Genomic DNA, 26,013 nt, shown 5'->3' with positions numbered 1-26,013 from the left:
CAATATAGCACAGCGTCAATTAGGCCGGAAATACTGTCACTTTAATGGGATCTACGAAGTAAAGGTTTAAACATATCTACAGGGATTTTCTTAAAATGTTTCCCAAATCAACAGTTAAAGAAAACCACATTTCATATTAATTTTGAAAGCATGCCTGATTTAATTTGGGTTTTTTTAATTACCATAAGCCTGTTTCGTTGGTACCGGTTTTTATTTTGAAGGTTCTGAAGGATGTGACCACCTCATTTAGGTGAGCTTGACAGCAGCGATTAAAGTTGAAAATGAAGGAGCGGTGAAGAGGAAGAAGAAAAGGAAGTAGCTAGCTGCTCGGCTACTTTAGCAATATTCTTGTTATCGAGTTTCGATAATGGCGCCCCTGGACCTTGATAAGTACGTTGAGATAGCGAGACATTGCAAATACCTGCCGGAGAATGATCTAAAGGTGAGTTTAAGAGGCTGGAATAAACGCAGGCTATAAGGTTTATTAACACAAGTGGAAGCAGATGGAGTGACTCGACGGTGTTTGTTCACCAGAGCCGACAGCTAACAACACAGTTAGTCGGTGGTAGCAATGATTGTTGTTATGTTTTATGATCACTTTACCAGTGTCACCAGCTACATGGATCGACCGCTAACAAACGCTGATGGACATCTGTGTAGGAAAGTCAAAGAGGACGTTAGCTGTTAATACTAAATGCTAGCTGCTAGCTAAACCTGCTATACGTTGGTAGCACGGTAGCACAACCCGTTCACTGCCGTCATAAAGTTACATCAGCAGTCTGGATCAGTAGATCACCCAACCGTTATTTGATAACCAATAAAGTGAGAGAAATTTCTTTTAAAATAATTCATAAATTTTATCCTTCCAATCAACACATTGTTAGTAGATTCAAACAGTGGCGGTTCTAGACCAATTTTACTGTGGGGGCCAAGGAGGGGCCAGTGTTTAATCAGAGGGGCACATTAGCACATGAAAAAATGGCAAAGATGATATTCAAGCACTCGAAATATTTGAATGTCTTGAAAAAGACATAAAAATAACAAAAAAAGACACAAAATGACCAAAAAAGACACAAAATGACTTACAAAGACACATAAAGGCATGAAAAGGATTCAAAAATGGACAAAATAGCCCTATAAGACTCCATAGAGTTAAACTATTATACAATGTAACATTCTGGGTTCCTTTTGTGTACAATGAGATATTGCTTGAATAATTTTGACACAGGGGCCACAGCAGGGGCCAAAGGCTTCTTCACAGGGGCAGTGGCCCCTGTAGGCCCCTGTGTAGAACCGCCACTGGATTCAAAATAGACATTGATGTGAAATGCACTTTCTGTTCTGAAAATACTGAAACTGTCACTCATTTATTTTGGTACTGCCCCTTTGTCCAAGGTCTTTGGATTGAGATTTGTAACTTTATTGCAAGAAATGTTTATAAAGATTTTAAGTTGTTTTGGAGGGATGTACTATTTGGGCTCTTTGACAAAAATAAAGAAAAACTCAACGAAATATTTATTATAAACCTGATCATACTGATGGCGAAATTTCATATTCATAAATGCAAATTTGCTAGAAGAAAACTATCTTTTGTTGCCTTTCACCATGAGCTCAGGCAGTACATCGCCTCTATTAAATTGTCCAATAACCAAAAAGCTATCAAAACAGTTGATATTTGTGAACTATTAAATATATTATTGTAAGCCCTTCCCCCCGGCGTAGATTATACATGTGAAATTCTTTTGTAATGAATTGTATATTTTTGATGTTTGTGAAACAAAGTTATAATAAAAAAATAAAAATAAAAAAAAAAATCAGTAGATCACTCTTACCCACCATATATACTTAATCCAGGAGCAAATTTTGCTACTTACTTTCAAATCTATGGAGCTTTTATATTGGTGCCGTTAACATTTAAGGCTTATTAGAGGACTTTGTCAGGGTAGCAGTAACTTAACGTGACTGTTGATTGTTGAGACTAGGATCTGTTATCGTCAGGGCCAGATTAACACTTTGCTGTACCCTGGGCAACAATCAGTGGTGGAAAAAGTATTCAGATCCCTTACTTAAGTAAAAGTACTGATACAACACTGTGAAATTACTCCACTACAAGTAAAAGTCCTGCATTCAAAACTTACTGAAGTAAAAGTACAGAAGTATCAGCATCAAAATGTACTTAAAGTATCAAAAGTAAAAGTACTCGTTATGCAGAATAGACCCACGCAGATTTTTTTCATATATTCTAAAAATATATTGTTGGGTTATTATTTTTGATGCATTTATGTACGGACCGCTTTAATTTTCTCAAGGTAGGGCTCATTTTAACAACTTAATATACTCTTATGATGTTCAATTTAAAACATGTTAACATGTTAGCAAACATTTCATATTAATTATGTTTTTATGTTAAATCTTGAACTGAAAAGTAACTAAAGCTCTCAGCTAAATATAGTGGAGTAAAAAGTACAATATTTGCCTCAAAATGTAGTGAAGTAGAAGTATAAAGTAACATAAAATGGAAATACTCAAGTAAAGTACAAATATCTCAACATTGTACTTAAGTACAGTACTTGAGTAAATGTACTTAGTTACATTCCACCACTGGCAACAATATTCAAGGGCCCCATCACCACGACCCCAGAATCACCATTATCTGGCAAAATATAGAATAAATTATAGTAATATACAGTTAATATACTCAATACATCAATAACTAACTGTCATCAAGTGCATTGTCATGTACAGATGTGCAAACGCTCATAGAACTACAAATGCACCACTAAGTCCTCTTGTCAAGCCACTCACTCACATATGATGTTATGAAAACAAAACACATCAGCATCAGTATAATCTGGAAAAATTGACCCACTACATAGAAAATAATTAATATTAATACATTTTATTTGGAAGGCGCCTTTCTTGGCACTCAAGGACACTGTACAAAAAGATAGAAAAAAAGATGAGGAAGGAAGTGTCCTCAATTCTCACAACAAAATAAGTAAGCAACCACTTTCAAAGCATCCAATATTTATTTAACAACACCTATTCTCAGCAGCACAAATGTGTTGAATTGATAGAGCCATCACAGAGGAAGACAAGACACAAACAAACGAGTGGTAGTCCTGTCGTACTCCTGTCATCTGGCACTGCCAGACTATACAATCCTGCCCTGCAAAGCCTAAATACGCAATAACTATCAAAAATCATGACAATTTATTTAACCTTTGACCCCAAAACATGTACTTACTGCACTCTGGTTTTGCTGTAAATTTTTCTAATAGTAATGCACAAACAGAGTTCAGTAACTAAAATATTGTTGTCTTCTTTCAGCTTTTATATTTTGTTTTCAGTAATATAATATTATTTTGTTATAAGTGTATTTAAAAGTGATTAACAACTCTTTCAAATATTTGTGTATTATAGACTTAATATGATGAAAGTAATGTTATATTTTAGTCTTAATAGCTTAATAACTTAATTTATCTCACTTTTTTATTTCATCACTATCTAGATCATTTCTCTATCAAATAAACTTATAATTTTTATTATTCTTGTCTTCACTATTCAACACAATGAAGAAATACAAGGTTACAATGTCTCAATGCAAACTGCAGTTACTGCAACGTTTATGATTATTTCTCTGAAATAAAGCAAAATTGAAATCTAAAACTTTGTCACAAGATTAAACAGACATCAAGGGGTTCATTTTTAGTTATAGCTCAATTTCGACCAAAAATGTAGTTACTGCAGTTAGACTTTGTAGGGCAGTATAGTAAAGAACAAAACCAACTGCGGCATCTATTCAGTGGTTTCATACTGTTTGCAGTATTCTTTAATAGGAAGTAAAGCACATAGCTATGTGCAAACTAGTTTGCAATGTATTCTGTTTTTGGCTTGCTTCCTTGTTTTGACTTTTTTCACTGTGTGGGACTAATTTTGAGATCACTTCAGCCCTCTACATGTACTGTATAAGTAAATTATCTTTGTTAAATTATGACTTAAGGCTGGCAGGTTTTTCTAAACTCATACTTGATAGTCTTTTATGAAACCTGTTCTCTTACATAAAAAATACAAAATATTTTGTTATAGAATAATTGTCTGAGATGAAATGTAACAGTCTCACTGTGATTATTAACCATTGTCACATTTTACTCTTTTTCAGAGATTGTGTGATTATGTTTGTGATTTACTGCTGGAAGAATCAAATGTTCAGCCAGTCTCAACACCAGTAACTGTTTGTGGAGATATTCATGGTCAGGTAGGTCTGATTTCTTGTTCAAACCTCTTCAAGACTGTTAATTTAATCTCACTTGTTCCCAGATTTAATTTGTCCCTCAAATATGATTACCAGTAAATGCAGCCTGAGCACTGCATTTACTGGTAGATCGATTCCAGTATTGTGCTTAACCCTCCTGTACTCTCGGCCTCCTTTTTGACCCCAAATAATTTTCAACATAAAATTAATATAGCTTAACTTTCATAGAATTGCTTGAAATTTTCAGCATATGTGCCCCTCTGCATCCTTTATAGATAATGTAAATTTAATTTCTTCAAACATTTTTACGTGTTTTATACATTTTTATGTCATGGGGTCCTTTTTGACCCCTGAGGACCACAGGTGTGATTTTTTTTTTTTTTTTTTACTTTTTTTGCTGTCATCTAAAAATGAACAATGTTTTCAAAACATAAGTTTCACTAAAAGTTGACATAACCTACTCAGTGCAATTTTTTTCCACTATTACTTTTGGAAAAAATATTCAGGTTTTGTTACCTTTTTTTCTGTTGGTATGAGGCCCAATTTTGTATATTTGACTAAAATTGCCCCATAATTGACCAATAATAATGAAAAAAATATGAAAATTATATGTCAATTTTTTTGGTCATGAGTTGCCTTAAAAGATGAAAAAAAAGTTTAATAATTTTTTTTCTACATGTCCTAAAACCAGTCTGATGTCATGGGGTCCTTTTTGACCCCTGAGGAGGATGGGTGTTATACTTTTTTATTTTTGCTGACATCCAGAAATGAAAAATGCTTTCAAAACATACGTTTCACTAAAAGTTGACAAAACCTACTCTGTGCATTCCCATCAAGAAATTATTATTTCACTATAACTATCTTTTTTTAAATCAGGTTTTATTACTTTTTTTTCTCTTGAAATTAGGCCTAAAAATTTACCAATAATAATGAAATTATTACAATTATTTGGTAATAGTTGCCTTAAAAGGTGAAAAAAAAAAGTTGGTAATCATTTTTCCTACATGTCCTAAAACCAGTCATGAGTCATGGGGTCCTTTTTGACCCATGAGGACCATGGCTGTATACTTTTGTTAAGGAGTAAACAAGGGTTAAGTTGAAAATTGCATGCATATTGAATTAGTGGCTGCTCAAACCAATGGGCCTCATACGTGAATGTTTTATTTTTCTCCTTAACTGTATTTCTTTTTGCACAAAGCAATGAGATTGTGAAATTTGTAGCTTAGAGGTGGCCGGTGGGTTGGGAACTCCATGGTGCATTAAAATAATTAGACTAAACACAGCAGGCCTACAGCACAGCCATGTGCTTCATCACTGAGTGACTGTGCTTCTGTTTTTGGTTGTCACCTGAACTAAAAGTTGGATTTATAATGAAAGGTCATTGTGCAGACTTGTGAAAAATCTCTTATATAATTAAGCTGTGTGTGTGTGCATATTGATCTCTCTTTTTTTTTTATGATTTCAGCTTTCACCTGATCATTAACATTTAAATTATTGGATGGATTCGTAATTGCACATTGAACATAGTTGAACATTTTCTTGAGTTTTTGAGTTTTAAGGAAATTGCTTTTTCATCATTACTCCTAATATTTCACAGCACATAATGTGAGTTGGCTTTTGTGTCTATTGAGTTACATTTGGTCCAGGGAATTCTTCAATTTTGCTCTTACTCAAGAAAATGTTGTACATCATAAGTCGCATGCACAATCTGAACATATTAGGGTTGGAGAGGGGAAAAGACAAATTGCGATGCCTTTCACAAAATATTGTTTTGAAACTAAAAAACAGTCTTATGTTAATATGTTACTGGCAAATTGTCTTCCCAAACTTTTAATGGAATAAAACATCTATCCAAATTGATTGTTCTCTTTAATTTTTCCCTCTAGTTTTATGATCTTTGCGAGCTCTTCAGAACTGGAGGCCAAGTACCAGACACAAATTACATTTTCATGGTAAGTGAGCACTTTTTCTGATTTACATAAGTTACAACAGAATTGACTATACCACAATAATGCGGAGGCTAATTGTCATGTCTTGTTTTTAAAGAGTCAGAGTGATTTTAAGAATGAATGCACTCATGCAACAAGTAATTAATAAATGTGTTGCCTTTTGAACAATGCCGGGGCTTATTTTCCTCATTTATATGGATGTTATGATGTATCATACATCATTGTCTTGCATTGTCTACACATATTTATTGCAAATCACACCTGCAAAATGGTAGTCAATTTTATTTATATAGCCAAATATCACAAATTTGCCTTAAGGGGCTTTCAAGTCATTACAGCATACGACACCCTCTTTTCTTAGACACTCAATTCAGGTAAGGAAAGTCCAAAAAAACACCCTCCAACAGGGAAAAGACATGCTAATGTTGAGCAGGTGTAGTGTTTACCACGTTTCAACATCTTAGTTTAGTGTTTTAGCATGCTCACATTGTGTAATTGCTGTAAATGCAATGTACAGCTGAGGCAGGTGGGAAGGTCTTTGGTTTATGAATAAATGCCTGAATAACTAACGTACTGAACAAACTAAAACTTTAACTTGATGGAGCAAGAGCAAACTAATTGGCCGGCAGGAGAACAGATGGCTGTGTTTACTAGCCGAGCAAATCTGCCAACAAACTTTTGGTCTGTTTTTAACAAACACACCAAAACAACAACCTTGTTTGTTATATGCCAGCAGAATAAGCATAGCAAAAATCTAAATCATCAGTTTTGTAACAGATACAGCTGCCAGGTTTAAAATACTGATTCCTTTACAAAATAGTCGGTAATGGTCAAAGGCATTTTCATTTAATGAGACATTTGGCATGAAAAAGTACTTGAAATGTATAATTACAAAAGTATGGCAAACCTGTGTTTAGGAATATCACTCAAAGCCACAAATGTCAAGCTTGTAGTGGTGCTAGATGAAAAGTCAGGGGATCACCAAAGATATTGGCATTCATCCTATAGGCACCGTAGATATCTGAACCAAATTGTGTGGCAAAAAAATATGAATTATAGTTATAGTTCTTATAGTTATACATTATAGTTGTATTATTTTTATATCAAAATCTATTGATTTGTTTGTCCCAAAAATGTCCTCCTTGTCATCCTTCTTTAATATCAAGTAGCTGTTTGCATAAATGAGCTACATATATTTTACCTGTGTACCTCCATATTTTCCATCCAATCACCACAGCCAACTTTGTTTTTTTTGCAAATCACATTTTTGCAAATCACTATCTCACCCTGGCTGATGAATCAAGGATGCACACTGGCATTAAAAAGTTTTGAGTATGCTCCATGTTGCCTTGCATGAGGATGCACTGTATGCTGGAGTCAACTGAGGAAGGAATCCATGGAGCCTTTTATAATGTTTTCTGTTCACTGATTGTGTGATTTTTTTCTTCTGTCGTAGGGAGATTTTGTAGACAGAGGATATTATAGCTTGGAGACATTTACACATCTGCTAGCTTTAAAAGCAAAGTGGCCAGATCGGATCACTCTTCTTCGTGGAAACCATGAAAGCAGACAAATAACACAAGTGTACGGCTTTTATGGTAGGTACACGTGCTTCGTTGTTACTGTTTTAATGTTAATGTTTTCTGTTTCACAATTTTATCTAACTATGTTGCTATGTTTGCTCTGCTTACTTTCAGATGAGTGCCAAACAAAGTATGGAAACGCAAATGCCTGGCGGTATTGCACAAAAGTGTTTGACATGCTGACTGTTGCTGCTGTAAGTTGATGGTTCTTTCACATTGGTTACATTGTGACATTCACCTGTTGTGCTTTTTTTAATATAGTAATATATGACATGTTAATTTTCATCACAACTTGGATCAATTATCTCACAGCAATAATTCAGGGATCTTGCACACCACACTAGTGGTTTTGCACAATCAACCAATTAAGTGTTATGTGCTTGCAACTTCCTTTACTGAGAGTACTTCATGATTAATGCAAGTGTATGTGTTTTCCTACTTTCCAGGAGCACCCTGGGTGCAGTTTATTTCAGTACAATATCAAAATCACCCCCCAGAGAATTAAAACATAGCATATCAATCATAATTAAACACACGTCTGCACTAATTTGTCAGGTACCAAAACCCCGTTTTAAATGGGCCCCAGGGCTAAATTAGTAACGGCTATAGTAAGAGCTTGGTGACAGTATGCATATCGTCAAAATGATGATTGCATTCTCTATCATGATGTTGAAAAACCAGCAGCCCAATGGCATTTGGGCAATTCTACCTTTTAATAGGACGATGTTTGATGTTCTGATGCTTGCACATGGAAGCAAAGCTGAAGAGAATTATTAAGGAGCTCTTTTGCTAAGATAGTATTGGTAAACTCTGATGTTTCCAGTTCTTTTATTGGTATCTTCAAAGTAGAGCCCTCGCTATTGGAATTTTTAGTCACAAGGGGGTAATATTTCGAGGCCTCATGGCCTGTGCCAAATATCTTAACATAATAGAGGATATCACAGCTAGGTGGGTCATTGTAGTAGACTAGAAGTAACGTTACTGTGTTTAAGTATGCCAATATTGTACTTTTTATTCCACTATATAAATCGACAGCTTTAGTAACTAATTACTTTGCTAATTCAAATTAATGATACAAATACAATTAATCAATCAATAAAGTAGTATTCTTGTACAATGAAGCCGTATTTGTTACTAAGTAATTGAGCAGAATGCAATTAAATATATTACATATTTTACTTTTGGTACTTTACTTACTTACTGTACTTACGTACTGGTATAAGTGCCAGGTCATCCTGTTGTTAGACATTTTGAATTTAAAAAAAATCTAAATCCAATAAAACATGCATTTATCAAAACAAGAAGTTTTTTTTATTGTTGTATTCTCATGTCAGAACTCTAAAAAAGGCTTCATTTGCATATAAGACTAACAAAAAAGAAAATTTCTGCTGTGGAAAATGCCCCTTGCCCCAACTAACTGATTTAGGTGTTGTCACCTTTCTCACTGCTCTAAATTTTGCAGGTCTTAAAATAACTCTTAAACACCTCCACTTTGGAATTTTACTGTTGTGGACTTTTGTTTTTTACAGACCGTATCAAACCAGATCAAGATTATGACTTGGGAAATATTTACTGTGATATTTTCAGAACTGCCTGATTTTCAAATGACAGATTTTAATCTCTTCTCCCAGTTGATCGATGAGCAGGTCCTGTGCGTCCATGGTGGTCTCTCACCTGACATCAAGACGTTGGACCAGATCCGCACCATCGAACGCAACCAGGAGATTCCTCACAAGGGGGCCTTCTGTGATCTTGTGTGGTCGGATCCAGAGGACGTGGACACCTGGGCTATAAGTCCAAGAGGTGCAGGCTGGCTGTTTGGCTCCAAGGTTACTAATGAGGTTGGTTGCGTTTTCAACATTATAAACTAATCAGTAGTGATGTGCCAGTGAAGCTTCATGAACCATTTTCATTATTTTCTGAGTCCACTAGATGGAGCTCTCTGTTCAACAAAGAGCTGAAAGCAGTGGCGGTTCTACACAGGGGCCTATAGGGGCCACTGCCCCTGTGAAGAAGCCTTTGGCCCCTGCTGTGGCCCCTGTGTCAAATTAATAATAAAATGATCAATTTATAACGATGAACAATGGAACAAATCTAACCTTTTTTTTTGTTCAAACAATATCTCATTGTACACAAAAGAAACCCAGAATGTGTACATTGTATAATAGTTTAACTCTATGGAGTCCTATAGGGCTATTTTGTCAATTTTTGAATCCTTTTCATGTCTTTGTAAGTAATTTTGTGTCTTTTTTGTGTCTATTATTGGTAATTTTGTGTCTGTTGTTGTGTCTTTTTAAGTTATTTTGTGTCTTTTTTTGTCATTGGTGTCATTTATGTGTCTGTTTTAGTTATTTTGTGTCTTTTTTTGGTCATTTGGTGTCTTTTTTTGTAATTTTTATGTCTTCTGTGGGGTTTTTTTGTTATTCTGTCTTCTCATTTTGTGTCTTTTTTGGTCATTTTGTGTCTTTTTTTGGTCATTTTGTGTCTTTTTTTGGTCATTTTGTGTCTTTTTTTTGGTCATTTTGTGTCTTTTTCAAGACATTCAAAGATTTTGAATGCTTAAATATCATCTTTGCCATTTTTGCATGCTAATGTGCCCCTCTGATTAAACACTGGCCCCTCCTTGGCCCCCACAGTAAAATTGGTCTAGAACCGCCACTGGCTGAAAGCACACTATTACCATAGCTTCAGCTTTTTTCTTTAAACCAATAGCACCATCTAGTGGGCTCAGAAAATAATGAAAATGGTTCATGAGGCTTCACTGGCACATCACTACTAATCAGTGGAAACTTTAAACACTCCTAAGTCCAGCTGATTGAAAGTAATGCTTATATTTTGTTATAGTTCGTGCACATCAACAATCTGAAGCTCATCTGCCGCGCACATCAGCTGGTTCACGAAGGCTACAAGTTCATGTTTGACGAGAAGCTGGTGACTGTCTGGTCGGCGCCCAACTACTGCTACCGCTGCGGCAACATCGCTTCCATCATGGTCTTCAAGGACGTGAACAGACGAGAGCCCAAGCTGTTCCGCGCCGTTCCCGACTCGGAGCGCGTCATACCTCCCCGAACAACCACCCCCTACTTCCTCTAATGACAAACCAGTTCTTTCTCCTCTACATCTTTCTGGAGATCTCAAATCTCAAACCTTTTTTAGATATTTTAATTTTAAGAAATTCATGGAAATAACATCCCTTTCAGGTCTGCAGCATCTTAAGTAGCAAAGGGTTTCTTCCAAGGCTACAAGGCTGCACCACGCTCACTTTGTTCTGTCGTAAAAGAAAAAAGACGTGCTCCTCTACCCCCAACGAGATATCGATACCTTTTACATTTCTTTATACTTTTAATGGTAAGAAATTGTTAAATGCTTTCACTTTGATGTTGTCTATCACACTGAAGCAAACAAAACATGTAAACCGGTGTTAAATGCCAATAATACATGTTCAAATAAAGTGATATCTATTTTATTTCTCATTGTGGCGGTTTGATGTCATAGTTGCCTTTTGAAAGACTGGACTAGTTATCTTCTCTTAGGATTACAATTTACTCGAATTGGGAAATAATCCTATAGTTGGCCATAAAAATGTCCTAATTGACACCTCAGACCCACTGTATAAACAGCTGCTGAGCATACCCTACAGCATGCTGCCTTAACTGTTCATTTCATTGTTAACCCTTTATCAGGCCAAGAACTATATTTGGTAACTTCAGGTAATATTTCGAGAAAAAAGTTGCAAATTTACTAGAAAAAAAAGTTGCAAATTTACTAGAAAAAAAAGTAGCAGATTTATGAGAAAAAAGTGGGGGAAAAAGCAACTTTTTTCTCCCAGATTCACCACTTTAACCCTTAATAGGACACTCATTGAAATACTTGCAAATTCCAACCCTAGAGAATATTGGAGGATATTACATACTTTACGAGATTAAAGTGGCAAATCTACAAGAAAAAAAAATCGTAGATTTATGAGATTTAAAATGGTGAATCTTGGAGAAAAAAGTTGCTTTTTTTCCCACTTTAAATCTTTTAAATCCGCAACTTTTATTCTTGTAGATTTGCCACTTTAATCTAGTAAATTTGCAACTTTTTTCTTGAAATATTACCTGAAGTTACCAAATATAGTTCTTCGCCTGATAAAGGGTTAAGCATCATTTTAAGATCCTTTTTTTAAAGATTATGCTATCTTCCTGCAGGTACTTTTTATTATAGTGTGAGGAGTTGTTGCCTGAACTGGGGCTTTCAATAGGCAATATTTGAATTTTAAGACGACCAAAAGCTCAAGTGCATTTTCTTAAATAGCACAGCTCAGTAGTTGATTTTGTCTAAAACGTAAATAAATAGAATGCAATTATTTGCTTATCCTTTGTGACTGTGAAAACTGTTCCAAGACAATATATTTAATATTCAAACTTCTGTTCATATACTTTTAATTTGTGAATTTGATGCATTGTTTTTATTGACGTTTTACATAGGGTTGTACTTAGCAGAGAGCGGTTTCCATTTGACTTTTTGTCATTTCGGTTTCTTTTAACATTAACTTTATACAGAAATACAGATGTGACTTAATCCCATTTTAAAATGTCAATAAAACATTCATCAAGTCTTGTGGAACTTATTACTTGAACCTCAATCATATAGTAATAATGTAGTCCTAACCATTGTAAAATGTGAGCAAAAACTATTGGATGATTCTGTATACAGTACAGTATACATATAGGTAGGTTTAAAACATCTACACACAGTTGTATGAGTCCCAAAAAAAACAACATTTTCATTAAGTTTCATTTATGTACATGGAGTACATAATTACATTGTACAAAAAGTACATTATTGTTTCACACAGTACTTGTTTTTGTTCGGGTTTTTGTAACGTAACTTTTCCTCATGCCATTACGTAACATGGTTGGTTTTTATTTCAAAGTCTCAACAACAAGCTTCAGACTAGACTTCTCAGTACAGAAAAAAAAAGGAAAACCAACCGGCATAACTTAAAATAGCATGGTATCAGAACAGAACAGGTCACAAATAATGATTGCACATCAAATGAAACGTGACTCATAAAGGCTAAAAATGTCTTCAGTTTTGTAATGACATGAAAAAATATGAACAATAAATAAACATTAAATAATAATGTTATGCCAAAATTTGTTTTTTATTTAATTTTATTTTAGGGTCCGGCCCCCAACGTGACTGTCCAGTAAAATTCTGGCCTTCCGACAAATGTAGTTGGTGACCCCTGCTCTAGATGATTGGTACATGGATTATTGGATTTCTGCCATACAATGAGATACAAAAGAGAATATAACTTATCTGATAATATCAAACAATAATGTTACTAATAAATCAGGTTACTCCTTTATGCACTTTATTAATGCATCCACAATGGTTTTCATTTACTGAAAAACAGGGATAAACTCAGGAATCTAGCATAACGAGAACACCACTACAATTACTTTCAAACAATACATGCCATATCAACCAACTAGATTAAGCATCATAAGGTAAAACAGTCCAAATAACTCAAGATTCACTCACATCCATTGTCTTCGTTCTGACTGGTGTTTGGAGGGAAATCAGAGGGAATCTCAGGCCTGGAGGGCTGGGCTTTATAGAGTTGGGGGGAGTGGCCAAAAATGTAGTTACTGCAGTTAGGCTTTGTAGGGCAGTATAGATGTTGAGGTTTAAATGTAAAATTTCAATCAATCAATCAATCAATCAGTCTTTATTTGTATATCACTTTTCATACAAGAGAGATGCAACACAAAGTGCTTTACATAAAAAAGGAGAAATTAATAATAAAAATAACAAAACATAGAAATAAGCAAACGCCCACCCCAACCCTCTATCCCTGACCCTCACATCCCACCCATCCCATTAAAAACAAAGCACAAACTGAGGAAGCTCCATCTCAACATGGAGCAGTGAGGAAACACTGGAGGCAGGTTAGAAATTAATTAGATTTAAAAAAAATAAAGTAAGATAAGATAAAATAAAAGTAAATATTAATAACAATAAAATAATAAAATAAAATAAAAGCTAGATAAAAAAGATAAAACAATAAATAAATAATTAAGAAGAAGGGGCATGATAATATATGTGTGTGTGTATATATATATATATATATATATACACATTTTTTAACATATATCTCTGTTAGAAGAGACAAATAACTTCAGCAATGTGTTAAAGTTAGACAATAACACATAAAAACCCAGTGTAAATTGACCGTAAAGGCAATACAATTATTATAACAATATTATAACAATTAATAATAATTATTAATACAATTATTATAACAATTATTATAACATGTATATATATATATATATTATCATGCTCTACTTAATTATTTATTTATTGTTTTATCTTTTTTATCTAGCTTTTATTTTATTTTTTAAAACTATATATATATAGACTAATATATATAGACTAATAAATAAAAGAGAGGATGTTATAACACTAAGATGCATGAGCAGAAAAATCTCTAAAAATGGTTCTGGTAAAAGCCAAATTAATTTTGGTTCTGTTTGGCTGCTTTACTGTTGAAATATAAATTCAATCTCCCCATGTTTGACACATTGTAACCATATATTGTAACGCCTCTGCCATTGGTAGCGGGAGGGAGTCTTTATTTTGAAAAGGTTGACCCGGAAGTAGCTAGCCAGTGATAGTGGAGAGGAGCCAGCGGCTGTCCCTGTCCTCCTCCTCCTCCTCCTCCTCCTCCTTCTCCTGACCTGTCACTGGACTACATCCTTTCACACACAGGAGCATCTAGGCGTCCACAGACAGCCGTCACAGTAACGCTCGTGGGACCACGGCTCGTCGGACACAGGTCCACTGTCAGTGAGACACAGTGAGATGCCAAGAAAGGCGCGAGTCACCCACGGAGCTCGTCGTGGCTTTTGCTGTGATTTGTGAGAAGCATCACTGAGGTCCTCCGTTCATCAGTTAGCCGGCTGCCGAGGTAAGGCACTGTGTGACCTGTCCGTCTTAACTCTCACATATTGTCTTTGTTATCCGTACATTACGTGTGTATTGTGTTGTGGTGTCCTCACTTAATTCTGCCGATGTTGGCGACGATGAACAGCTACTAAGGGGCAGTCCGTGGCCTAGAGGTTAGGAATCGGGCTTGCAACTGGAGGGTCGCCGGTTCGAATCCCGGTACTGACAGGTCTAGGACTGAAGTGCCCTTGAGCAAGGCACCTAACCCCCCTGCACAGCTCCCTGGGCGCAGTAATGTGCTGCCCACTGCTCCTTGCATGGTGTGTTCACTTGTGTGTAAAAAAAAAAGGATGGGTTAAATGCAGAGGTTGAATTTCCCCATTGTGGGATTAATAAAGTAATCTTCTTCTTCTAACATTAGACACAATAGTTGTTAGGTTATAGCTTACGGCCTGTGTATTAACGTCCGGTTAAGGTTAACAGAGTTCATTGCTGTCAGTTAGTTTACAGTGCAGCTGAGTTAGCTGGCGGTATTAAATATAGACAATAGTGGACCAGCGGTTTTTGGTGATTTTCATGCATCTTTGTGGTGACATGCTTTCCCTCCATCATCTCTCAGTGAGAGCTCTCATGTATTTTGTCTTATCGCAAAGGGCTCATTATAACGTTAAGTTTTCCTCTCCATTCACTGCAAACGTCCTGTCCTTTCTCTTAAATTGAAAGAGAGCAGCAGAATCTAAATGGAGCATTTCCACATCATTGGTTAGTTTAGATCAAAAATCAAATAAGAGAAACATACACCACGAAGGCGTTTCGATCCTTCTTAATGACAACACGATAAGTAAGTAGGACAGGAGTAGGGCATTCTTTAGATATGGTAATTATACTTGATGTACAGCAGCTAAGGTTATCCTGCAGACTTACACTCACAACTTCCCTCCACAATATGAAGGCACATGCAGAAACAGACCAAAGCTATGAAGCTACAGTCAGTCATTACCATGGTAGAATCAAGTTTTCATTTGCTGAAAGTTATTTTAATAAGGCGCAGAATTAGCTGAACAGTGTGACCTGAGAGAGTGTTGCCTTGACCTGATTGCACATCCATCTCAGCAAAGTGGAGGTTGCAGCCACTGTGAGAGTGAAATCTGGGACAGCCCAAGTCAACCTAAAAAAGGTGACCATGTGACGCATTTCCTCCGTAGTTTCTTATTTCTTTTCATATTAAGTAGGGCAGCAGAAAGACTCTGTATCTCTGCACCTACCAGTGTCTGTTAAGTGGCAATGGTCTGGATATCAACTTTGTACATGTAATGTCTTGTTAGATTGGTGTAATCAAAAATCACTAGTTCAAATCGATGCCAATTTTGACTAACTATTATTATTTTTAATGCAGTAGGTCCTCAGTTTTTGTCCATTTTATTTTTGTGTGTAATTAGGTGTAAAAGGTCAGTGTCATGACTGGAGCTGAGAATGAAGATGATATTCCATTAGGTGAAAGGAAGACTGTCACAGATTTCTGCTATCTCCTGGACAAGTCCAAACAACTCTTCAATGGGCTCAGGTCAGTTTTTACTTTCTCTGTTCTATCCTGTCTGCTCTACTGCATTTTCTTTTTATAGGTAGACCAAAACATTGGCTGGCCGATATATATCGGCTGGCCGATATTTGCGTTTTTTACTTGTATCAGCATCGGCCGATACGTGCGCGCATTTACCGATCAGTTAGCCCATTTCTCTGAGCCAACACCAGGCAAGGCTCGGTGCAACATCTGCCATTCTCTGGTGAGCTGCTGATACTGGAAAAAAGAAAAATGCATCAAATATGTGGATCATCTGAGGCGCCACCACCTCGAGGCCTAGAACAACATACAAAAAGCAAAGGAAGATCGAGCAGGAGAATGTTTGTTTTGTTAAAAAATGTTTCTTTTTTTGTTTAAGTTGAGACAAACATTTGTTATCATTGTGTAATTTTTATCATGTAAATGGAGGGAGAAAAGGCAATATCGGCTTCAAGAATTGGCCCCAAAAAAATCGGCAGCACATGTCGAGAATCGGTTAAGACTGATGTCAAAATAATCTGTATCGGCCTTAAAAAACCCGGTATCGGTTGACCACTAATTTTCTTATCAAGCATTAACCTGTAGTGGTTTGTCATAGGAAATGCATGGCGTGCAAAGACATGATATGTGAAGATTTCACTGCAGTATCTCAAGGAACTACGTTCATATTAAATAATAGTGCAGTGCAAGATGTATGACCACTGTCAACTTTCAGTGTTCATACAGGAAGTAGAGCAGCCTTGAGGTGAAGGTGAGGATGTCAGGGTGGTGGTTGGTTGTGTAGAGCAGTGGTTCTCAAATGGGGGTACGCGTACCCATGGGGGTACATGAAGGCACTCCAGGGGGTAAAGTAGCATCCATGCAAAAATCCTTTCAAAATAATTATTTAATAAATAGTTTAGGAAAGTATAAATATAAGTTCATAAAATGAATTTTATATTCAGTAGGCTATTCAATTTCATGATCCTAAAAACCCAGAGCCTCCCCCATATCACCTGTCAATCACTTGAAAACTCAAAGATGGAGTCGTGGTTGAAGCGTAGCAGTTATAGTTTTAAATGGTTATATGCTCACTGTTTTTACTACATTAGTTTGAATCACTACATTTTAGTGATGAGAAATATTTGCAATACATTTAGTCATTGATTATTAACATTTAAAATGTTTGAAATAGTTTTGTTTTTTTCAAATTCTTTGCCCTGGCTAGGGGGTACTAGGCTGAAAAAATATTTCACAGGGGGTACATCACTGAAAAAAGGTTGAGAACCACTGGTGTAGAGCATCCGACCTTCATGTGGGAAGCCAGACTTTGTGTTCTTTTTACTAAACAAAAACTAAAAACAAACTTAACCATTAAGGATGCACTGAATTGATACACTCCATCAATATGGGCACTGAGACCGAGCTAATTAAGCAGATCAGGTATCTACTATGATGTGACAGTTTCTTTAATGGGAGTAAAAAATGTTTTTATATTTGGTTGCATTAATTCAGTCAGAGCAGACTGCTAAATTCCTAGCAGTCTTAACCCCCTGCTACCTCACATGAAAATTTGTAATTCACACAGTGCGGCTCCCTGTAGCTCACCTAGTTCCTTGGTGGAGGTAGCACCTGCAGCCTCAGTGGCAGCCTGTACTAGTTGGGGCTTCACCTAAAAAATGCTGAAATGGGCCATCAACTGGCATGCAGCAAAGAACAGTGCTCAGTAAATTTGCAAATTCAATATATATTAAAATACTAAATGTGATTTTAAGAGCTGTTTGTACACTCACCGGCCACTTTATTATTTACACCTGTTCAACTGCTTGTTATCGCAAATATCTAATCAGACGATTTAAGAAAAATGAATTGCCATACCCTTTTTCAACAGCAGAGGGAGTAATCTACTTTGATTTGACTTGTGCGACGCGTACCTTACTTTCAGTTATAGAGACAGAGCCATTTCAGCCCCGCCCCCACCGGAGGGGAAACAGTAGCTGTATCCCAAGGATCCTTCCTTGGTAGGATCCTTCCTTCGGAGTCGGGTCCTCCGGAGGCGAGGCAAGAGTCCTTCCTTTCACTGGTGTAACGCACAAATGGAACAGCCTTCAGTGTGCAGCTGTCCGTCATTGCGTAATTGGACGTCCTGCTTTAATTCACATCGCAATTTCAAAATCAGTTCATAACATGATGTGTCTTTGGCATCAGCACTCTGACACATATTTGTGAAAATGGAAGAAGATGCTTTAAGGTTGAATCTCCGAGATTTAGCAAGTAAAAGCCACAAAGTGGATTAAGCCTGAATATTTCATTGATACTGGCTTGAATTTGTTTTTTATTTTACAGTACAGTACAATAACAGTTATTTATAAATAACATTAACGGATAATAACGGACTTTCGGTCCCTGTAAACACAATAAAGAAATGTAAAACTTTCTTAATGGCATAGCTATATATACTTTGCACATAGTACACCATCATCTGACTCATATAAATTAATTAACAATAACGGCCACACCAGATGGTGCTATTGGTTTAAAGAAAAAGGCTGAAGCAATGGTAATTGAGTGTGCTTTCAGCTCTTTGTTGAACAGAGAGCACCATCTAGTGGGCTCAGAAAATAAAGAAAATGGTTCATGAAGCTTCACTGGCACATCACTAGTGACCATCCATTGCCTTCAAACGAGCATCAGTTCCTCTAGGCATTTTCACACCTGCCTAAGACTTTTGCACAGTACTGTATATAGTAAATTAAAGCTTAAAATAGACTCAGCAGAACAGTACAAGTGATATGCTATGATGAGGTGCAGGAGGAGAAGAGGGAGGGGCCTTTCTTCCGCTCCAGATAAAAGTGGGTGTGTGGGTTGGTAGTTGGGTGTATGATTCTGCATGAAAATCAACATGTTTAAGCAAGATTCTTAGTTTTCAGATGGTTATAGCCATGGGCATTGCAGCCATTATATGGGACAGTCCAACCTACTTTTTTGTTCACTCTGTACTATTTTGAGTGGTTTAATAAACCTGTTAATGCAGGAACTTAACTCTTGTGTCCAATTCGTAAGTAGTAGGCCATCAGTGGCCCGCCAAGCTTGCGGCTCCTTTGTGCCATGCTGCTATCAAGAAGCCTTTGTATCCTTCAAACATTGTTTTACATGGTAGGCACTTGTCCATTCACACTAGCTTGCTTTAATAAATGGGTTATAGATGGATAAGATTGGCCACACAGACATTTGGAACACCTTGGACAACAGTGAGAAATTTTATCTCCTCAACCCCAAAGCATGAATCTGCGTTTAGCATAACAGAGCAGTACTCAGGTCAAGGTAAAGCAATGAGCATCCCCATAGCAGTGATTGATTTGTCCATTCTTGGCTACTGTAGAAACATGGCGGTTTCCTAGGAAGTATGTATTCGTTAGCATGCTAATCGTGAGATAGCAACCCAATTAGCTGATATACTATATTGCCTGTAAGTATCTCATATCAAATGATTATGGGCATTACGCTAAGCAACATGAATGTCATCCCTGAATTAGATAGTAATGCAACATAAGAAGTGAATAAAGCTAAATCTTCGCTTAGCATGCTAATCGTGAATAACAGAATTTGCACATTACATGCAGACCACTACAATGTCTGCAACTCGATAAACTGTTTGCATATTATTAGGAAATCGAACCTTGTAGCGCAATTTAAAACTCTGAAAGATAGGTAGGCTAAATAGACTTACAGATGAGATGAGTCAGGCGTGGAAATCCAGAGCGAATTGTGTTACTGACCAGGTGTAGGCCTATCACACAATGGGGCAGGGCTCCCCTAAAGACATCCGATGTGAAACCGTGCAACGCGTCCTACGTAAATAATGATATTTTAAAAAAATTTATTCAAAAATCTTCAAAATCGAGGATGCACACCCTTGTGCCATGCGCAAGCCACATACGAAATCTCACTAACGGTCAGTGAGATATGCCCTAGACACACACACACACACACACACACACACAGACGCATCTTTCTTTATAGATCGATGTTGGTCTCTTCCAGGTCCTCTGACTTCTTCTCCCAGCCCAAAGACACACCAGTAGCCTTTAGAATTGCCAGTGGGTGTCAATGTGATGACTGGTTGACATGCCTATGCAGTTTCATTAATATCTGATTGTGAATTTTTTTTTTTTTTTTACAATTAATTTATATATTTTTTTCCAAGCCATAACTACATTTAACTGGTCACACCTGATGGTTTGACTAAAGCCTGGAACAATGATTACCGTCCCATAAAATTTTAATTCATGAAAACGCTGTTCACCTCTCCAGTAAATAGTACAAACCTTAAACACAACTTGAACAGCAGCACAACAGTTTGTTTTTTTTTACTCATAGAACCCTATGGTTGAGCTATGAGCCAGAACACTAAAATTGTGCTAGCAATATCAACATGATCAGCACTGAAGGACTACACTCAGTGTTAAGTAATTACTAAGGATTGTAAACAGAAACTTAAGTTGGAACACTGAAGAGATAGGTTCACAGGAAACTGGTGTCCTTTGTCAGGAAATGGACACCATACATCAGTCAGAGCTAGACCATGGTATAAACACAAATAATTATACAAGTGTGATTTACTTTAAACAAGTAAAAGGTCAGGGTTCTTCCTTGGACATTTAAAAATGACTCTCATTCACTTTTATCATATACAAAGGATCATAGATATGCCTGAGAACCCCCCCAGACCCAGAGAAACATAATCACCATTACTGCCAACACCTGTTAGCAGTGTGTTTCTATTTTGATTACAGTCTAGTTGACTGCATTTAAAGATATTATGAATGTGACTGTGTCCCTTTTCTCCTACTCCCCTAACCATCCCTTTGCTCCTTTCTACAGAGACCTTCCTCAGTATGGACACAAGCAGTGGCAGTCTTACTTTGGACGGACTTTTGATGTCTACACTAAGCTGTGGAAATTTCAGCAGCAACACAGGTTATTTCCATCTTTTATTTGTTCACATTGATGAATGAAGAGTGGCATGTTTCAAATTGCTTCATGTTTCAAATTGCTTCAGAGTAGAATCACCTGACGGACTAAGTGTGACGTTGCGATTCAGCAGAATGATAAAAAATATTGAGTTTGGATGTGACTCCTCAATGCTGTCATTTAAAAGCCTAGATGGGTTTACAGCATTGTTAAACTTTTCAGTACTAATGATCACCATATTGCCACTCCACATAATATCATACAGATACATCTAATGGGATCCAAATAATGACAAAGTATATGTTTCTTGGTTCATGAACACAAAACAGATACACATGTAATAGGTGCTGACTATCACAGCACAGTGCCATTTGCCAGATGTTTTGTCACACTGTGGTTGGATTACTTCATTATTTAGTGCTCAGTATTATATGTTTTAATTTACTGACAGGCAGGTTCTGGACAGTCGGTATGGCTTGAAGAGATGGCAGATTGGGGAAGTTGCTTCCAAAATTGGGCAGCTTTACTACCACTACTAGTAAGTCAAACTATGTCTTGATCATGCACATGACCAAATGTTCCCACTACCTCAATAGTATCTGCTCTTACTTTGGGTGGGTGGGAAAGAAACAAAAATGCATTATCTTAATTTCCATCCATCAATCCATTTTCTTCTTCTTATCCAGGGACGTGTCGCGGGGGCAAAAAGGCTAATCAGAATCAGAATCGCCTTTATTGTCATTGCGTGGAGTAACAAGTACTAGGACAACGAAATTAGCCATCAACCCGTCCAAACATATACTTAACACACATACAATATTACAAAGGGGTGGACAGGACAGGGAGACAGGGATAAAAGAAAAGAAATACAGAATAACGTGAGTAGAGGGAGGGGAAAAAAAACATATCTGTGTATATGTAGGAGTTGGGTTCCCCCCGCAACCCAATCAGTCTGTGTCTCAGTTCGCTGGAATGTCAAAGCGATAACACAGCAGTTGCCATGGATACAGGCTTGGTTAGGCACCAGACAGAAGTAGACAGTCAACAGGTGTCTGTAGGAGGTGGAGGAAGGGTGGAAGAAGGGGGGGAGCTTTTTGCTGCAGTGTACATCCAGTGGAATTTGTTTTTCCAGTAACGGTTGTTGAGGGGGGCAGATAAGATTGGAACTTGGGCTTAGGCAAGTGGCAGCATGGAATTAACATGGCTACCCATCTTGTCCATACTGGTCTCCGGATCAATCCAATTGCCTTTACAAGGCCGTCAATTTCTCCAAGACTTTATCTATATTGCAGTTTTTGACCACAGTCTGAGTACCGACAGCTCTGCCCATTGCTTCAATCATCTCGGGCAGCCTTATGGGGCTTTGGACAGCTGTCACCGTTTTCTGTATCTCTCGATAAGCCAGGGCAATGCCTATTCCAGTCAGCAAAAGACCTGTAATCATGGTTCCGAATAGGTAAAGATCTTCAAAGTCCTCAATGGAAAGAGCCACCAGGCACACGACCTGCCACCTGGCCTACGCGTCCATCGTGTAGCCAGCTGCGAACGTCCCGGCAGGACAGGTGGCCTCCCCCGAACCCAGGTTTCTCGTCGAGAAGATGGTGTCAATTGCGCTGAGAGACCAGTTGATCAATTCCATGGTTTTTACAAGAGAGTACAAGACAGTCGACAAGACAGACGAGAGGAGCGAAGAAGGGAAGATAGGGGAAGGAGAGGAGAGAAAAGTGTGACTGCCTCCGTTCAGAGCCAGAGAGAAAGAGATTTAAAAGTCCTCTTTCCTAGACTTCAAGCTCCTCCTGGGAAACCTTGAGGCGTTCCCAGGCCAGATAAGACATATAATCCCTTCAGCATGTCAACCCTGTGGTTTCTTACCAGTTGGACATGTCCAGAACACCTCTAACATGAGGTGCCTAGGAGGCGATTACCAGATGCCCAAATCACCTCAACTGGCTTCTTACGACGTGGATGAGTATCGGCTCCTTACTCTCTGTCTAAGTCTGAGCCCAGCCACCCTACGAGGACACCTCATTTCGGCCTTTTGTATCCGCAATCTCATTCTTTCGATCACTACCCAAAACTCATGACTCAGTAACCCATCCTCCCGCAGTACCCCCCACAGAACTTCCCAAATGACAAAGTCTTCTCCAAGTCCGCAAAGCCCATTTAGATTGGATGAGCCATCTCACATGACCCCTCCAGCAGTCTTGCAAGATGAGAGCACAGGTCAACTGCTGTTCCAACCTCGGATTCAGGATCAAAACCAGTAAAAACATTAATAAACGCAGTGAAATGCAATGAAAAATCAGTGTTTTGAGATGTGTTTGGAGGGGCTGTGAGCCGAACTGCCACTAAAATTTGCTCAGCTGGTTTCTGTGATACTTAAGATCCCTACAACCGATGACTGAAAGTCCTCATCAGGACAAAATGTCAAATTAAAAATGCAGAAATCGAAAAAGTGTGTTCCAAAATTGTGACTTTTAACTGGTTAAATACTTAATATATGACAGCCTCTGGCAGACAACCAAAGCACACAAAGGAAATGTGACACTATTGACAAGCAATTCAAATAAAATGTGCTCTGTCAGCCATAACCTGAAAGTGAATAGGATACGAGACAATCGCTTATGTGATACAAAGTGCCAGTTACTTGAGTTCAGAGAGCCAGTGTAGTTCTTGCAGGTTGAGAGTTACAGTCACCATCCTGTGGTGTTCAGAGGATGAGCCACTGAAGACTGAACACTCGATGTAAGGAATAATTGCAATACATTTTAAACGGAGGCTGGCTTCCCTCTTCTGCCAGTGGCACTCCCTATTGTCATGGTTACTACCAGCCAGCGCATTAATTTAGCACAGTGAACAGGCAGTTTAACCAGAACTACTTAGCAGGTGCCCATTGTTAGGAATTAATGGAAACTCTGCAGCCAATCAGACTGGAGCATTTATCCAGACCATGATATAAAAGCAGCGGAAATGGAAAACAGCAATGCAAAGCCAAAGGAAAGAAAGAAGAATATTGCCTGCTTATGCAAATAGCGCAAGATTTACATTTCTTTTAAGAGGAAGGAAATGCCTTCTGTATGTTTGTATTTATATCAGGCATTTGGGATTCACAATATGGGCCCCATGAGAACCACTCCAACAGATTAGTTATGTGACACGTACTATTAAATTAAGAGAGTTTGTGCAGTTCAAAGTTTTCAGCATTTGGATATACAATGCACTTTTTGTCATATTCAACAAGATCTCCTCACAATCCTATAGCTGTATATTCTTAGTGTGTGCTGAAAAAATGTAATGTTCATACACAGTCCTGGCTCTGTAAATGAGAAAGAAACAAATTGGTTTGGACTGAGCCACAATTACTATAATGTTTGTGCATGTGCATAAAACAAGTAAGGGGAAAGGCCGTAGATGTATAAAGGGAGGGAGTGGGAGGAAGAGGGACGGTACAGTAGCACATGCTACTCTAATGCTACGTATACATCAGAAGACTTTGAAAAGATTTGGAAAAGACTCCTGGAAAACTATCAGCTCACACCTGCTCACATCTAAAGACAAGTGTTTAGAGTTTTTAGTCTCACACTGAGATTTTAGACAGACTGTAAATCTTGCAGTGTCACTATTTACAAGACTACAACTAGATTCTTTTAGCATTTTTTTCCTATCATGCAATTTTTTTCCCACCATGCACTTAGTAAAAACTTACAAATGGAGGAGAAGCAGCTTTTGGCTCCAGCTGCTCTGGTGTGTGCAGTGGTTTGAGTTGAACAAAACAACAACAACAACAACAACAACAACAACAACAAAAGAAGAGGAGAAGATGCCACAAAATGCCTCCTCACAAAGCTGAAAAAAGGTTTCTGTTTTTCAGACATGAAAAGTTGACTATTTTACAGTAAAAATAGATATATAAGGAAGAATAAAGGAAAGGAACGTTTAGAAATGAATTCATTCAAGTTTCATTTAGTTTATCATACATTAATCATCGATTATTTACCACTTATTTATGCATACATTTATTTATACATTTTAACTGGGTCTCCTTACTGTTCTCTTTACTAAGAAACAGCACCCCAATCACAAACCCAAGACTAGGAAAAGACTGATATGAAACAGCGCAGATTACTACCTTAAACTTAACCATGGAGATGACGGGAGCGCTGTGACTCCAGTAAAACTCCTAAATTTACTAAATTGACGCTTGTGGGTAAAAACGACAAAATCTTTTTTCGGAAGTGCCTTTGGTTTAGACAGTTGACTGCGTTTTTGGGGCCGTAGCGTGTCCGTCCAAGACACAAAACTCTGCTCAGATCTGCTCACGTCACGTACGTGTTTACGTCACATACATGCTCCAGCACAGAAATAAACAAACATGTGGGATTATTTCCATGCGTCGGACCTTCAAGCTGCTCTGGCAGCTCTAATAAATTTACAGGAGTCTTTCCACCAAATGTACAGGATATGTACAGATAGTATTACTGAACAGAGAAGGATCTGGAATTACCTTTATCACACTTTGGATGCACCAGTGTCACCAGTCGGAGGCGAGTCAGACGGCTTTGGACGAGACCTGGGAGATCTAGTGGATGGTGGAGAACTTTGTGGAAGGAGTAGCTGATGAAAATGCGTGGCGTGAAAACTTCTGCATGCCCAAAGATGCTCTTATCGCTTTAAGTGATGCCGTCACACACTTTTGCGTCACTGTATGGACACAGATTTCCTCCCAAACACGATCGTCTAAACGCGGAACAAAAAGTGAGGACGCAACGCCAC

The 26,013-nt window shown here is 37.6% G+C and overlaps 2 protein-coding genes across 2 annotated transcripts in view; both read left to right on the top strand.

Moving 5' to 3' along the window:
* The first annotated feature begins 279 nt into the window (after positions 1-279).
* Positions 280-11,253, top strand: ppp6c (protein phosphatase 6, catalytic subunit). The gene is made up of 7 exons (XM_059358210.1): positions 280-442; positions 4,163-4,258; positions 6,142-6,207; positions 7,661-7,802; positions 7,902-7,981; positions 9,419-9,628; positions 10,632-11,253. Exons 1-7 carry the CDS (start codon positions 368-370, stop codon positions 10,878-10,880), a joined length of 918 nt encoding a protein of 305 aa, XP_059214193.1. The 5' UTR covers positions 280-367; the 3' UTR covers positions 10,881-11,253.
* Positions 11,254-14,496: 3,243 nt separating this feature from the next.
* The window catches only part of scai (suppressor of cancer cell invasion), a 28,997-nt gene continuing 17,480 nt past the window's right edge, over positions 14,497-26,013 (top strand). The window contains exons 1-4 of the mRNA XM_059358700.1: positions 14,497-14,748; positions 16,166-16,290; positions 21,151-21,246; positions 21,692-21,778. Of these exons, the coding sequence (XP_059214683.1) occupies positions 16,184-16,290; positions 21,151-21,246; positions 21,692-21,778 (290 nt within the window). The 5' untranslated portion in view covers positions 14,497-14,748; positions 16,166-16,183. The remainder of the gene's footprint in view (positions 14,749-16,165; positions 16,291-21,150; positions 21,247-21,691; positions 21,779-26,013) is intronic.

This window comes from Centropristis striata, chromosome 19 (genome assembly GCF_030273125.1).
Source record: "Centropristis striata isolate RG_2023a ecotype Rhode Island chromosome 19, C.striata_1.0, whole genome shotgun sequence".
Taxonomy (NCBI): domain Eukaryota; kingdom Metazoa; phylum Chordata; class Actinopteri; order Perciformes; family Serranidae; genus Centropristis; species Centropristis striata.
This window is presented reverse-complemented; position numbering and strand designations above follow the sequence as displayed.

What these genes read in the sequence shown, in the direction of transcription:
- ppp6c (XM_059358210.1), top strand. Translation starts at nt 368, where the DNA reads ATGGCGCCCCTGGACCTTGATAAGTACGTTGAGATAGCGAGACATTGC. An exon ending in ACAAGTGTACGGCTTTTATG is followed by an intron (nt 7,803 to 7,901) that starts GTAGGTACACGT and finishes GCTTACTTTCAG; the next exon opens with ATGAGTGCCAAACAAAGTAT. An exon ending in ACATGCTGACTGTTGCTGCT is followed by an intron (nt 7,982 to 9,418) that starts GTAAGTTGATGG and finishes CTCTTCTCCCAG; the next exon opens with TTGATCGATGAGCAGGTCCT.